At 37.5% G+C, this 15,384-nt stretch overlaps 1 protein-coding gene across 3 annotated transcripts in view; it reads right to left on the reverse strand.

Moving 5' to 3' along the window:
- LOC135226599 (beta-1,4-galactosyltransferase galt-1-like) overlaps positions 1–15,384 on the reverse strand; it is a 93,089-nt gene that overhangs the window by 32,631 nt on the left and 45,074 nt on the right. Inside the window, exon 1 of one of the 3 annotated variants that reach the window (XM_064266302.1) lies at positions 10,744–10,769. The exons of the other annotated variants lie outside the window; for them this stretch is intronic. Within the exon in view, the coding sequence (XP_064122372.1) occupies positions 10,744–10,754 (11 nt within the window). The 5' untranslated portion in view covers positions 10,755–10,769. Of the gene's footprint in view, positions 1–10,743; positions 10,770–15,384 lie in introns of those variants that run through there. 3 annotated transcript variants of the gene reach the window in all.

The raw sequence follows: 15,384 nt of genomic DNA on the forward strand, positions 1-15,384 counted from the left end.
CGACGCTCCTGATTGGCTGTTGATAAGCCAGTCACAGGGCTGGAAACTCCCAGTCTGTCTAGAGAGTTCACATAGGCGGGATGTATGTTCCACCTCTACAGAGGGATACGTCTTTGAAAAGTATCCCTCAGGAGAGGTGGAGCATAGATCCTGCCTATGTGAACTCTCTTGAGAGACAGTTTCCAGCCCTGTCATTGGCTTATGACTGAACAGCCAATCAGGGGAGTCGTAAGGGACTGGCCTAGACATCAAATGCACGGTTGATGTGAATCTACTATAGTAAGACGCTATTAATTCATTTACATTCTTCTTTTTTAATAAGAGGGATCTCATCTTTCTGTATTTCCCTTGACTTTCTCTTACTTATTCCTAATGAACACCATAATATTCTTTGGAAGCTTGAATTTCAAGTCAATGGCCCCTTTGGTGGACTTGTTCCATATGAACAGGGTTCATCTACTGAATAATAATAATAATAATAATAATAATAATAATAATAATAATAATAATAATAATAATAATAATAATAATAATACAAAGAGTACGGTTACAAGAAACTATGTCTAATGGATTAGTATTTACTTTTAATGACTCCCGAAAGAATTCAAAGGTCATGTGAGGTCACTAGTGCGACCAAGAAACTATGCTGTTGCTTTTTATTAAGCTGGCCTTATGCCAGCACGGGCTCTTGCTCATAGAGCAACCCGTAAAACTATGCTCAATGGATTAGTAATTACGGAAAGAATTTAGAGATCTTAAGCCTCGACGGATTATTAATTACCTTTCGGACTCTGAAAGAATTTATTTCTTAAGCCTAACAGAAGAATTGGAAGGATCAATGCTGCCATGACGATTAAGTCAACAACTTTGGAATGCTGCAAATGATTGCGTAAGGAATACGTGTGGTAGATGTGTTTGTATTGTAATGGCATCTAAATGAGGCAAACGCTCCCTAAGGCTATCGAATGGATAAGGGCCTTCTTGTTTTTTTAAGGATATTCTTTTCTGTGAAACCTTGCTGTCTATTTGATTGGTCATTTTCCTTGCTTCATAGGAACATGTGAGCTGCACAGTAATAATAATAATAATAATAATAATTAATAATAAATAATAATAATAATAATAATAATAATAATAATAATAATAATAATAAAATACAAAGAGAACGGTTACAAGAAAAAACAGTCTATGGATGGAGTATTTACTTTTAATGACTCCCGAAAGAATTCAAAGGTCATGTGAGGTCACTAGTGCGACCAAGAAACTATGGATGCCGGGTACCAACTCAAGAAAAGAGGCAACAGAATCAACCATCTGATGTTCATGGACGACATCAAGCTGTATGGTAAGAGCATCAAGGAAATAGATACCCTAATCCAGACTGTAAGGATTGTATCTGGGGACATCAGGATGGAGTTTGGAATAGAAAAATGCGCCTTAGTCAACATACAAAAAGGCAAAAGTAACGAGAACTGAAGGGATAAAGCTACCTGATGGGAGCAAACATCAAACACATAGATGAGACAGGATACAAATACCTGGGAATAATGGAAGGAGGAGATATAAAACACCAAGAGATGAAGGACACGATCAGGAAAGAATATATGCAGAGACTCAAGGCGATACTCAAGTCAAAACTCAACGCCGGAAATATGATAAAAGCCATAAACACATGGGCAGTGCCAGTAATCAGATACAGCGCAGGAATAGTGGAATGGACGAAGGCAGAACTCCGCAGCATAGATCAGAAAACCAGGAAACATATGACAATACACAAAGCACTACACCCAAGAGCAAATACGGACAGACTATACATAACACGAAAGGAAGGAGGGAGAGACTACTAAGTATAGAGGTTGACTGTGTCAACATCGAAAACAGAGCACTGGGGCAATATCTGAAAACCAGTGAAGACGAGTGGCTAAAGAGTGCATGGGAAGAAGGACTAATAAAAGTAGACGAAGACCCAGAAATATACAGAGACAGGAGAAAGACAGAAAGAACAGAGGACTGGCACAACAAACCAATGCACGGACAATACTGAGACAGACTAAAGAACTAGCCAGCGATGACAATTGGCAATGGCTACAGAGGGGAGAGCTAAAGAAGGAAACTGAAGGAATGATAACAGCGGCACAAGATCAGGCCCTAAGAACCAGATATGTTCAAAGTACGATAGACGGAAATAACATCTCTCCCATATGTAGGAAGTGCAATACGAAAAATGAAACCATAAACCACATAGCAAGTGAATGCCCGGCACTTGCACAGAACCAGTACAAAAACAGGCATGATTCAGTGGCAAAAGCTCTCCACTGGAGCCTGTGCAAGAAACATCAGCTACCTTGCAGTAATAAGTGGTACGAGCACCAACCTGAAGGAGTGATAGAAAACGATCAGGCAAAGATCCTCTGGGACTATGGTATCAGAACGGATAGGGTGATACGTGCAAACAGACCAGACGTGACGTTGATTGACAAAGTCAAGAAGAAACTATCACTCATTGATGTCGCAATACCATGGGACACCAGAGTTGAAGAGAAAGCGAGGGAAAAATTGGATAAGTATCAAGATCTGAAAATAGAAATAAGAAGGATATGGGATATGCCAGTGGAAATCGTACCCATAATCATAGGAGCACTAGGCACGATCCCAAGATCCCTGAAAAGGAATCTAGAAAAACTAGATGCTGAAGTAGCTCCAGGACTCATGCAGAAGAGTGTGATCCTAGAAACGGCACACATAGTAAGAAGAGTGATGGACTCCTAAGGAGGCAGGATGCAACCCGGAACCCCACACTATAAATACCACCCAGTCGAATTGGAGGACAGTGATAGAGAAAAAAAAAAATAATAATAATAATTGAAAAAGGAACTCACAAAATCACTTTGTAACTTGTTTACTTCTAAGTATTTACATTTAGGTTTACTCCACACTCGAGTACTTTCAGGCCCTATCTGTGGCCCATTTTCAAGAGATGTTTGGGATGTTAGCCTGGGTCAAGGCCCAGCAGTCTTCTGGAAGTTCTTCTCGTTGAGCTGTCATTTATGTGATGGCTGTTCTGGTTTCCTTGAGAGTTGCCAATCCCCTCTTGTCGCTGATATCCTGAGCTGATGGTCAATGAGATTAATCCTTGAGGTAAGGGTGTGGTCACCAAAAGTCTGTTGGGCAGGAAACCTAATCTCCAGGTCAGCAGGGTCAATCTTAGCTTCTTTTAATATCAAAGCTCGGCTTATGGGATCTTCTGAGGTAAAACCTTTGTTTCCTTCTATTACTTTAATCTCTATGATGAGTGCACCTTCTACTACGCTCCTGTGACTAATTTTGTTGCTTTTGTACCTCAGAAGATCCCATAAGCCGAGCTTTGATATTAAAGAAGCTAAGATTGACCCTGCTGACCTGGAGATTAGGTTTCCTGCCCAACAGACTTTTGGTGACCACACCCTTACCTCAAGGATTAATCTCATTGACCATCAGCTCAGGATATCAGAGCGACAAGAGGATTGGCAACTCTCAAGGAATCCAGAACAGCCATCACATAAATGACAGCTCAACGAGAAGAACTTCCAGAAGACTGCTGGGCCTTGACCCAGGCTAACATCCCAAACATCTCTTGAGAATGGGCCACAGATAGGGCCTGAAAGTACTCGAGTGTGGAGTAAACTTAAATGTAAATACTTAGAAGTAAACAAGTTACAAAGTGATTTTGTGGATTTCTTTTTCAATCTTCGGAAGAAAACTGAAAGAAGTATTTTTTTGGTTAATAATAATAATAATAATAATAATAATAATAATAATAACTAATAATAATAATAATAATAATAATAATAATAATAATAGTAATAATGAGAAGCATCAGAATACTACAAGCAATGGCATTTTCACAATAAGTGCACAGTAATAATAATAATAATAATAATAATAATAATAATAATAATAATAATAAGAAGAAGAAGAAGAAGAAGAAGAAGAAAGAAAAAGAAACCACCAGCACATATAGCAATCTAACTCTGGCCTTAAATTCTTGCTCGTGTTCAGGACTTCAACACCCCACCACCAGAGGCCGTATAATTCTAAGAATAATTCTGTGACAATGATGGACTAAATCAAATGCTCATATTACACTGAGACTATGAACGGTTAATGAAATGTTCAGCAATCTTCGTAGGTCAAGATCAACAGTTGATGCCTGAAGCCAGCCCCCCAACCCCCGCCCTCCTCAGCCACAACCTACCCTGTCGCATATTCCTGGCCAGTACCGAGTACCGGGACCTTCCCTGAAAAAAGCGGGACGCCATATCTTAAAAAATAATCATAGAATCTTCTTGGATTACCCACCAGCGTTTGCCCTGGACTAATCTAACCCAAGCAATCCTAACCTAACCTACCTAACCTAGTGTCTGGTGCAATACTATAGTAGATTCACCTCACCCGTGCTTTTGATGTCTAGGCCAGTCCCTTACGACGACGCTCCTGATTGGCTGTTGATAAGCCAGTCACAGGGCTGAAAACTCTTACTCTCTCGAGAGAGTTCACAAGGGGAGGATGCACGTTCCACTTCTTCTGAAGAATACGTCTTTCAAAAGTATCCCTCAGGAGAGATGGAGCATACATACTACCTATGTGAACTCTCTCGAGAGACTGAGAGTTTCCAGCCCTGTGATTGGCTTATCAACAGGCAATCAGGAGCGTCGTAAGGGACTGGCCTAGACATCAAATGCACGGGTGATGTGAATCGACTATAGTATACATCTCCAATGCCATCTGGCTGCTCCACTACAAAGCGTCTGTAAATTATTTGTTTTGTGAATTCCAACGCACATGTTGCCAAGTCTCGTCGATCTCAGCGACATAAGTCTGCTTTAAACGTTTTTGCCTGAATACAATGTTCTTATCCTGAGTTCCTTACATGCTAATTCAGCCTGCCGGATTTATGGGTGGTTTGTTTGTGTGTTTGTTTGTTTGTTTTTCTGACGGTAAATATTCGGAGCCGATATCGTTGTAATTTGTCGCGAAAGTAGGAAGAAAGTGTCTTAGTGGACATACATATTTATACATATGTCTCCCCGAATTCTCTTATTTCATGCTTTGCGTGTACAATCGTTGATTTTCTTGTCTCGTCAGCAAAATTATGCAGCATATTTCATTCATTCTTATTTCTGTTCATCATTAACAATGTAGTTAAGAAGGTGGCATTGCCTTCTCTCTCATTAGAATGAACACTATAATATTCTTTGGAAGCCTGAACTTCAAGCCAATGGCCCCTGCAAATAATAATGATAATTATAGTATCAAACGTATCGTAAAACAGGAAGTCTCGTCGTGTGTTTAGTAAATTGCGATACAAAAACAAATTTATCATCTCTGTTCACATAGCCGTTATCTGATTACTTTGACAGTTTTATCTGTTTGTTTACCATATCAGTTTTTTCTGACTACGACTGTCGCCGAGAATCACGGAGAAATGTTACGTACTTCCTCGTCGTAGAAAATTGTCTTATTCCGAAGTAAGACTTAGTTTCGTCATCGATAATTTAAATCATGCTTGAAAAACAAGGTTTTTTGTTTTACTATATACTGTATTAACCAGCTGTAATAACATTCTTGAGTACGGATGTTACAATGCTTTCCCACGTACTTCAATGATACCGTCATAAGATCGGAAACATCGTTTGATAAGTGGAAAATCATTCTGTAAATAAGGTTGCGAAGTTATATGCTTTTACCGAGTGAAATTGATCAAATTATATATATATATATATATATATATATATATATATATATATATATATATATATATATGTAATCGAAAACCATTTTCTGCGGTATTCGTTGTATATTGAAGTCACGTGCATCTACTGTGATTTCTTAAAATATGTGTGTATGTGTATTTATATACATATATATGTAAATATATTATATATACTATATACATATATATTATATATATATATATATATATATATATATATATATATATATATATATATATATATATGTATATATATATATATATATAGTACTATGTATATGCACTATATATATATATATATATATATATATATATATATATATATATATATATATATATATATTATTATATATTATATATATATTCTGTGAAATATTGTCTGTTAAAACAGCATTCCATCTAATATAATATTATATTTCAGAGAAGAACTATCTCTCTCTTCAGGCAGGTGATGAATGAGAAGCATTACAGAAAAGCAATATATATATATATCAGGATGTCCAGATGTCAGCCGTTACGTCAACCCCGTTGACAATCTCTCTTTAATCTTCTTAATCGCTGGTTGGAGGAAGGTTTTATCTATAATACCCAAGCCCCAAGCTTCTTTTGAGAGGTTCATCGAGTTTCTTTGTTTAATCTGTGCTGATTCTACCATCTGGTTTTTGAACCGACAATGCTGCTATAAATTATTTGTGACAAATTCCAGTTTATTCTGTGATTATGGTTATTCATGTGGTTAAAATTAACTGAGCTCTGTTGTCCATACCTAAGTGACCGTTTATGTTGCATTGATCTCTTGGGGAGTGATTTACCAGTAAAGCCAATGTAGGATTGTGTTAGAGTTTCCAGGTGTGGGATTTTTATTTTATTAATTTTTTCCATGGAATATAGGGAGCAAATCTGTAAGGCTCTTAAGAATAAATTGCTCTCTAAAACAATAATCGATCTCAACTCTCGTAAAAATTTCCGATTAATCGACGTTTAGTTAGAAACGCATTTCCGGTGCACCTGTGTCTCTTTAACAACACCTGCATGAAAACCTGCGACCTGTTTAGACATCCTGTTTAGACAGTTGCTTGCGACGAATGTTGGTTTGCAAGAGCGAATTTTAGGGGTGAACGACACGAGATCTGTCTGTATTAGAATCTCGCCTGCCAGGTTCTCAAATCGGACAAGGCCATCTTTCTTAGTATGGTAGTACATGTGGTGAATAATAATAATAATAATAATATTAAAAGTCAAATACCTATATATACATGCATGTACATATACAAATACAGTATATATAATATATATATATTATATACATATATAATATTATATCTTATATTAATATATAATAATATATATCGCATTAAGGCTGCAAAAATGTCCTTCAATATTTAATTCGCTCTACCGTCAGAATTAATCTGTTTTTTCATATTTATGTTTAACTGTACGTCCTGATTTCTGGGTTCCTAGGTTCGCGCCCGGGAGCCGACGAAATTATGCTCAACTAAAAATTCCCCTTCAGTTAACACATATGGAAATATATTAATTCTGAGGTAGAGCGAATTAGATATTATAGGACATTTGTAGCTTAATGCGTGTATATGAATAACGGTGATGTGATCAGACTCATATATATATATATATATATATATATATATCTATATATATATATATATATATATATATATATATATATATGAATGTATGTATATATTATGTACGTGTGTATGAAAAATCGCCACAATCTTGTAATACTCTACGGAACTTTATCTCCACTCTATTGAGTATTGAGGTTTTCGGCATAAAACAATGATATAATACTATTTATCCTGTGACTTTTCCTTATCTGATCTTTGATATATATATATATATATATATATATATATATATATGTATATATTATATATATATATATATATATATATATATATATATATATATATATATATATATAGAGAGAGAGAGAGAAGAGAGAGAGAGAGAGAGAGAGAACCCAGAGAAAATCCTTATGAACACTTTTTCACCTTTTTTTCTACCTTACTGAAAACTGAAGCATCGCCGTCCCTGTATCAATCCGATGTGCGATTCTTTATATGGTTGCGATCGGCGACTCTGAGTGACTATAGTAGATTCACATCAACCGTGCATTTGATGTCTAGGCCAGTCCCTTAAGACGCTCCTGATTGGCTGTAATTAAGCCAATCACAGGCCTGGAAACTCTCAGTCTCTCTCGAGAGTTCACGTAGGCAGGATGTATGTTCCACCTTTCCTAAAAGACGTATACCTCAGTAGAGATGGAAACATACATCCTGCCTATGTGAAATCTCTCGAGAGACTGAGAGTTTCCAGCCCTGTGATTGGCTTAATAACAGCCAATCAGGAGCGCGCGTCGTAAGGGACTGGCCTAGACATCAAATGCATGGTTGATGTGAATCTACTATAACAGCTTCTCCTTTTGGTCTCACGGCAGAAATGTGTCCGTTAATTCAAAATCAAGAGCAGGGAGTATGGGAGGAGGTCGTCAACCAGTAATCAGAACAGCAATCACTTTTTGTTTTTATCTCAAGGGTTTAGCCTTATACTTCATTGGCTGCGCCACTGAGACCTGAAATTCTATCGAGGATAACAGTTACTTCGCTCCAGTTGGCGTTAAGGCACAATGAATAACTCTTAACAAGACTCGGATCATCTGCATGCAATGTCGTTTCATTTCCAAATCCAGCAGTCAAGTCGCCATGCTGCCCCAGTCACAGCAACTAACTTCGAATTCCAAATGTGTAAGTGATGCAGTTATGGCGACTCTTGAATAGGGGAAAGTTGCACCACCAAATAGGGGGAAGTTGCCCCACCAAATAAGGAGAAGTTTACCCACCAACTAGGGGGAAGTTGCCCCACCAAATAAGGAGAAGTTTACCCACCTAATAGGGGGAAGTTGCCCCACCAACTAAGGAGAATTTACTCACCAAATAGCGGGAAGTTGCCTACCAAATAGGTAGAAGTTGACTCTCCAAATAAGGGGAAGTTACCCCAGCAAATAGGGTGAAGTTACCCACCAAATAGGGGAAGTTGCTTCACCAAATAGGGAGAAGTTGTCCCACCAAATAGGGTGGATGACCCACCAAATAGGGGGAAGTTGCCCCACCAAATAAGGAGAAGTTTACCCACCAAATAGGGGGAAGTTGCCCACCAAATAGGTAGAAGTTGACTCTCCAAATAAGGGGAAGTTACCACAGCAAATAGGGGGAAGTTGCCCCACCAATATGGGGAAGTTGCTTCACCAAATAGGGAGAAGTTGTCCCACCAAATAGGGTGGATGACCCACCAAATAGGGGGAAGTTGCCCCACCAAATAAGGAGAAGTTTACCCACCAAATAGGGGGAAGTTGCCCACCAAATAGGTAGAAGTTGACTCTCCAAATAAGGGGAAGTTACCACAGCAAATACGGCGAAGTTGCCCAGCAAATAGGGAGAAGCTGACCCACCAAATAGGGGAAGTTGCCTCACCAAAATAGGAGAAGATGCCCCAACAAAAAAAGGGAAAAATTGACCCACCAAATAGGGTGAAGTTGTCCCACCAAATAGGGAGAAGTTGACTCTCTAAATAACGGGAAGTCCCAGCAAATGCAAATAGCAGGGCAGAAGTTGGCCCACCAAATAGGGGGAAGTTGCCCCACCAAATATGGGGGAGGTTGCCGTGCCCCACCCCCAAATAGGGAGAAGTTCCCTCACCAAATAGGGAGAAGTTGCCCCACCAAATAGGGAGAAGTTGCCCCACCAAATAGGGAGAAGTTCCCTCACCAAATAGGAGACCGTTGCCCACCAAAACAGGGAGAAGTGCCCCACCAAATAGGGGGAGGTTGCCCCACCAAATAGGGAGAAGTTCCCTCACCAAATAGGGAGAAGTTGCCCCACCAAATAGGGAGAAGTTGCCCCACCAAATAGGGAGAAGAAAGTTCCCTCACCAAATAGGAGAAGTTGCCCACCCAAACAGGGAGAAGTTGCCCCACCAAATAGGGGGAAGTTAACACGAATGAAAATGACATAGCTGCCACAAGCCGATGCGCGGGCAGCATCGAGGACTGAGGCTGCCGTGTGAATGTTCTCAACGCTGCTGGTTATGCAAATTTAGTGTTTTCGTAAAAAGATAACGCACAGGGTCTGTTTGATAGTTCTGCATGATAAGACAAAACCACACCTCAGCAATAAGGTGAATTAATATTCAGTACAGAATAAACAGAACGCATGCTTAATTGGATACTGGATAAAACGCATGCTAGATAGACGTTCGATTAAGCAACACCTCGTCGGTTACAACCTCAGTATAAATAGGGTCGTTTCCTGTTGAAAAATCGACAAACAATAAAAAAAAAAACAATTGCAGTTGGACAGCCTTCGTAATTCATCTGAGTTGGTCAAAGTACTGCCTAAAATTGCACTTGCGCGACAGATGAGGCCATTTTGGGAATAATTCAATCGTTTTGAAAGTCGCCTGTTGACTCTGGAATCGTCGGGTGACGGAATCACCGAGAGGAATTCGCCGTCTCTGTCATGCTAAACTTGTTGTTGCAATACGTCGCAGGAGCTGGCAACAGCGACGTCTGTCCGAATCCTTTGTAAAGTCACCAGCGTTGATTACTATGGATTATTTGCAAAGCTAGTAGGGATGCAGTTACTGAAGACCCACCTACCTACCTACCTAGGCAAGCCGGACAGGAAAAACAATTATTATTATTATTATTATTATTATTATTATTATTATTATTATTATTATTATTATTATTATTATTATTATTCAAAAGCTGGAACCCATTCGTATGGAACAAGCCCACCGAGGCGGTCATTGACCTGAAATTCAATCTTCCAAAGAAAATGTTTTATTATGGTGTTTATTAGGAAGAAGTAAGAAGAAAACCGAATATGTGTTCCAGTATTACTGAGGATGGTGGAAGTAGCATAAGACTGGGTGGGGAAGAAATAAAGAGAGTACAGAAGTTCAAGTACTTGGGGTCCATATTAGAGGATAGTGGAAGCATGGACCAAGAGATGAGAGATCGAATTCAGGCAGGATGGAATAACTGGAGGTCTGCATCAGGGGTCCTCTGTGACAAGAAGGTTCCTCTGAAATTGAAAGGAAAGTTTCATAGGACGGTGGTCAGACAAACAATGTTATATGGAACAGAAACAGCAAGTATGAGGAAAACAGAGGAGAAGAAGAAATGAGAATGTTGAGATGACTGTCGGGAGTAACAAGGGAAGATAGGATTAGAAATGAGTATATAAGAGGATCGACAAAAGTTGAAATATCGAAGAAAATACAGGAAGGAGGGCTTCGATGGTATGGACACCTGTTACGAAGAGAGGAACATCATGTTGGAAGGCATACGATGGAAATGGAAGTGCGGGGTAAAAGGAAGGAGGGAAGACCAAGAAAGAGGTGGCGTGATTGTTTAGGGGAAGATATGGTATTAAAAGGTATCAACGAGAACGATGCACAGGACAGAAATCGATGGAGACGATTCATTCACAACGGCGACCCCATATAAAAATGTGTTAAAGCTGGGAAGAAGAAGATTAGGAAGAAGTAAGAGGAAGTAAAATGAAATGCAGAAAGAAGAGATCCCACTTAACAAATAAATATAACAAATTAATAACAGATAAATCAATAAAAAAGTATTAAAAAGTAAAAAGAATAATATTAGGGTAGTGACGCATTGCATTTCTGCTTGAACTTCCGAAGTTCAAGTTGCGCGACATAGGAATAAGAAGTAATAGTCAGAGAAGTTGGACAGGAAAACTGAATATAGGAAATGAAGGAATGAAGGTAAAGTAGCAGACTCAACATGGGGCAAAGCTAGGGGCCGAAGTAGCGTTGCAAACACCCTTTAGCAATGCCTACAGTGCACCATGTGACGTGCACTGACGGCACTACTCCCCTAAGAAGCAGCAGTGTTTTTGCCCGTCTTTATTTTCTTCGAGTTGGGAAGAGTGTGTGTGTTTGGGGGGGGGGGGGGGGGGCGAGAATGTTGCGTTCTGCATTTTGCAAGATTCGATACCTCGTTTGACACCTACCAGAATTTTTGGCGGCCGGGAAAATATTGTCGCGACGATGATTTTTTTCGAACATGGAAATAGTAGCATCACTGAGGTTGCAAAAAAAAAAATAAACAAAATAAAATGCGACTCGATTCATTTTATTTATTACTCTTCATATTTATATATCAGTTCTGTATTATGTTTAGTTTTGCGATTGTAGCGCCTGTCGTGCATTTCTGCGTGTAAGCCACGGTCAAGTTATGGCATCTTCAGAATCTAATAGTAATAAAAACCTTTGATATTTTATGTTTATGCTGCAAAAGGAGATAGAAAGCTATCTAATATAAATATGAGAAGTATATCTCAAACGCCCAACTGGAAAAAACCACATTAAAACTATAGTGTAAAACATTTGGAATATACTGAACAAGGCATTTTTTAAGCCCTCGTCTTGCTTAGACAATATTTCTGCTATTTGAAATAGACATATTAAAACTGGTAGGTAAAACATTTGGGATATACCGAATACGGCATTTTTGAAGCCCGCAGCATGTTTTGAAAATATTATTTTGTTTGAATGAGAAATATTAAAACTACCATGTCAAACATCTGGGATATAAGTAAGGCAATTTTGAAGCCCTCAACATGTATGGAAAATATTATGTTGTTTGAATTAGGAACCTTTCTCTCTCTCTCTCTCTCTCTCTCTCTCTCTCTCTCTCTCTCTCTCTCTCTCTCTTATTTTCCACTTTCTCCCTCTCTCTTATCTCTCTCTCTCTCTCTCTCTCTCTCTTATTTTCCACTTTCTCCCTCGCCTGCTGAAAGTGAGAAAACTGGTCGGATACTACTTTATCATTACGGTTACCTGAGCCGTATCAATTTCTGACTGTTTGACCTTGAACTTGACGCGGAAAATGTCAGCTGTTTGAAAGGCCTCATACACTCAATCCTGTTATCTCGAGTTTACTTTTATTTCTATTTATATATATTCTCGTGTGAAAGTCATTATTACTGGCCACATGAACAGACCCTACTAATTCGGACATTACAAAAAAAAAAAAATCTGTTTCAAGAAACGTAATATACAGGGCAGTTGGTCGAACATATTTCCAAGCATTGACTTTTATTATTATTATTATTTTATTATTATTATTATTATTATTATATTATTATTTTATTATTTCTTATTATTTGTTTATTTATGTTATTTGATTTATTATTGTTATTCCTTAGTTCTTGGTTCAAATTTGATTTCTTGTTTACTTATTTTGGTGCATCACTTCAGTTTCTGTCAAATTTCTTTTGTTTTCGAGGCTTTCGTCGTATGTGGACCGTTTCAGGTGTATTCCAGATCCTTTGCCAGGTCTGTCTGTCTTTGGCTCTCATTTTCTGCATTATCTCTCATTTCTACGATTCTCTCATTTTTCTGCATTCTCTCTTATTTTTCTGCATTCTCTCTCATTTTTCTGCATTCTCTCTCATTTTTTTGCATTCTCTCATTTCTCTGCATTCTCTCATTTTTCTGCATTCTCTCTTATTTTTCTGTATTATCACTCATTTTCCGCATTCTCTCTCATATCTCTAGTACATTCTCTCTTATTCTCTCTTATTTTTCTGCATTTTGAATATTCCCTGTCATATTCTCAATCGTTCATGCTCTAAGATGGGTTATCGAGGACAAATTCGTTCGAAAGTACAGAGGTTCTCGGGTTATTTCGTTATCCCTTATTTTATAGCTTTAACCTCAAGACACTTTTAGTCAAATCCTTGAGCCCCTGAACAGCTCATATATATATTATATATATATATATATATATATATATATATATATATATATATATATATATATATATATTTATGGTTCTATGACTTCGAAATGAGTAATCTTCTGTCATGGCTTCCAAGCTTCTGTAGCGGGTCTTCGATGAAGTCTATCTGAAAGCTGCTGGGATTTGCTTAGATCTTCAACTTTCTCACTTTTAATTTTCCTAATTAAACCTGATTCTGATTGACGTCAGCCTTCGACCCTCTAGTGTCATTTTAAAGGGACTAGGTTTGGCTATTGGCCTTCGTGTGCCAAGTTTCTAAGCTTTGCCGTGGTCATCAATCTCTGTGCCTAAGTAGATTTTTGCTTGGCTTAATCCTTACTCAGTGGCAGATCTCGAAATCTTTCATTGGGGGTGTGGGCCGCTTAGGGTTATCATATATATATATATATATATATATATATATATATATATATATATTATATATATATATATATATATATATATAATATATAAACATTATACACACATATATATATATATGTGTGTGTGTGGCACATAATTATATACACACAGCAGTTGAAGTTTTTTTGTTGTTGTACAGTTGTTGCTGAAATAATCGTTAACTAAGCAAATTTTTGCTACTAATAATGATTTATTGAAAGAAAACTATGTTCTATTATTCATATCCATGGGGAGGGGGGTACACTTGACCAAGCCGCCCCTTCCCCCCTAAATCCGCCAGTACTTACGCCACAGTTCCGAGAATGAAATTTTACTCCATGACTGAATAAACCCCAAGAACTGTTTCCTTCCCTTCAAGCTTTTAATTTGATTTCTCGAGCCTCAACGGTCGCCCACACTGCAAACACCAAGGGGAAAATCTACTCAGTTCCGAACGACAAAGGCGTCAATCAATGGCTTTACATTAGCCATAAATCATATTGGGAACGAAAGCGCCAATCGATGGTTTACATTAGCGATAAATCAAATTGGCAGAATCATTACATAACGTCGTTTTTAACTTCATTTTTGCCCCGAAATCAATATCATGCGGCTTTGTTAACTCGGAGGTCGTATTTCTGCCAATCTGCGCGCCGTGACGCGAGCAATTCCTCGTGTTTTGCAGAAGAAGAAATGTGTTTTTTTTTTTCCGTAATTCTGAGCGAGTAATACATTCTTGTGTGTTATGAAACTGTCCCTCTACGGAAGATTTATTTTAAGAATGCATATGTGTGTGTGTATGATATATATATATATATATATATATATATATATATATATATATATATATATATATATATATATATATATATATTATATATATATATATATATAGTGTGTGTGTGCGCGTGTGTGTGTGTGCGCGCGTGTGTGTGTGTGTATTTATATAATGCATTAAGCTACAAATATCCTTTAATATCTAATTCGCTCTACTTCGGAATTAATATATTTTCATATATGTTAACCGAAGGGGATTTTTTTTTTTTTAGTCGATAATGATTTCGTCCTCTCGCGGATTCGAGGACGAAATCATTATCAACTAAAAAAAAATCCCTTCGGTTAACATATATGAAAATATATAAATTCCGAGGTAAAGCGAATTAGATATTAAAGGGCATTTGTAGCTCAATGCATCATATAAATACACACACACACGCGCACACACACACACAAACATATATAGTATATATATATATATATATATATATATATATATATATATATATACATATATATATATATATATATATAACTATATATAATATAACTATATATATGATAAACTATATATATATATATATATATATATATATATATATATATATATATATATATATAT

This window comes from Macrobrachium nipponense, chromosome 14 (genome assembly GCF_015104395.2).
Source record: "Macrobrachium nipponense isolate FS-2020 chromosome 14, ASM1510439v2, whole genome shotgun sequence".
In the NCBI taxonomy this organism is placed as follows: Eukaryota; Metazoa; Arthropoda; class Malacostraca; order Decapoda; family Palaemonidae; genus Macrobrachium; species Macrobrachium nipponense.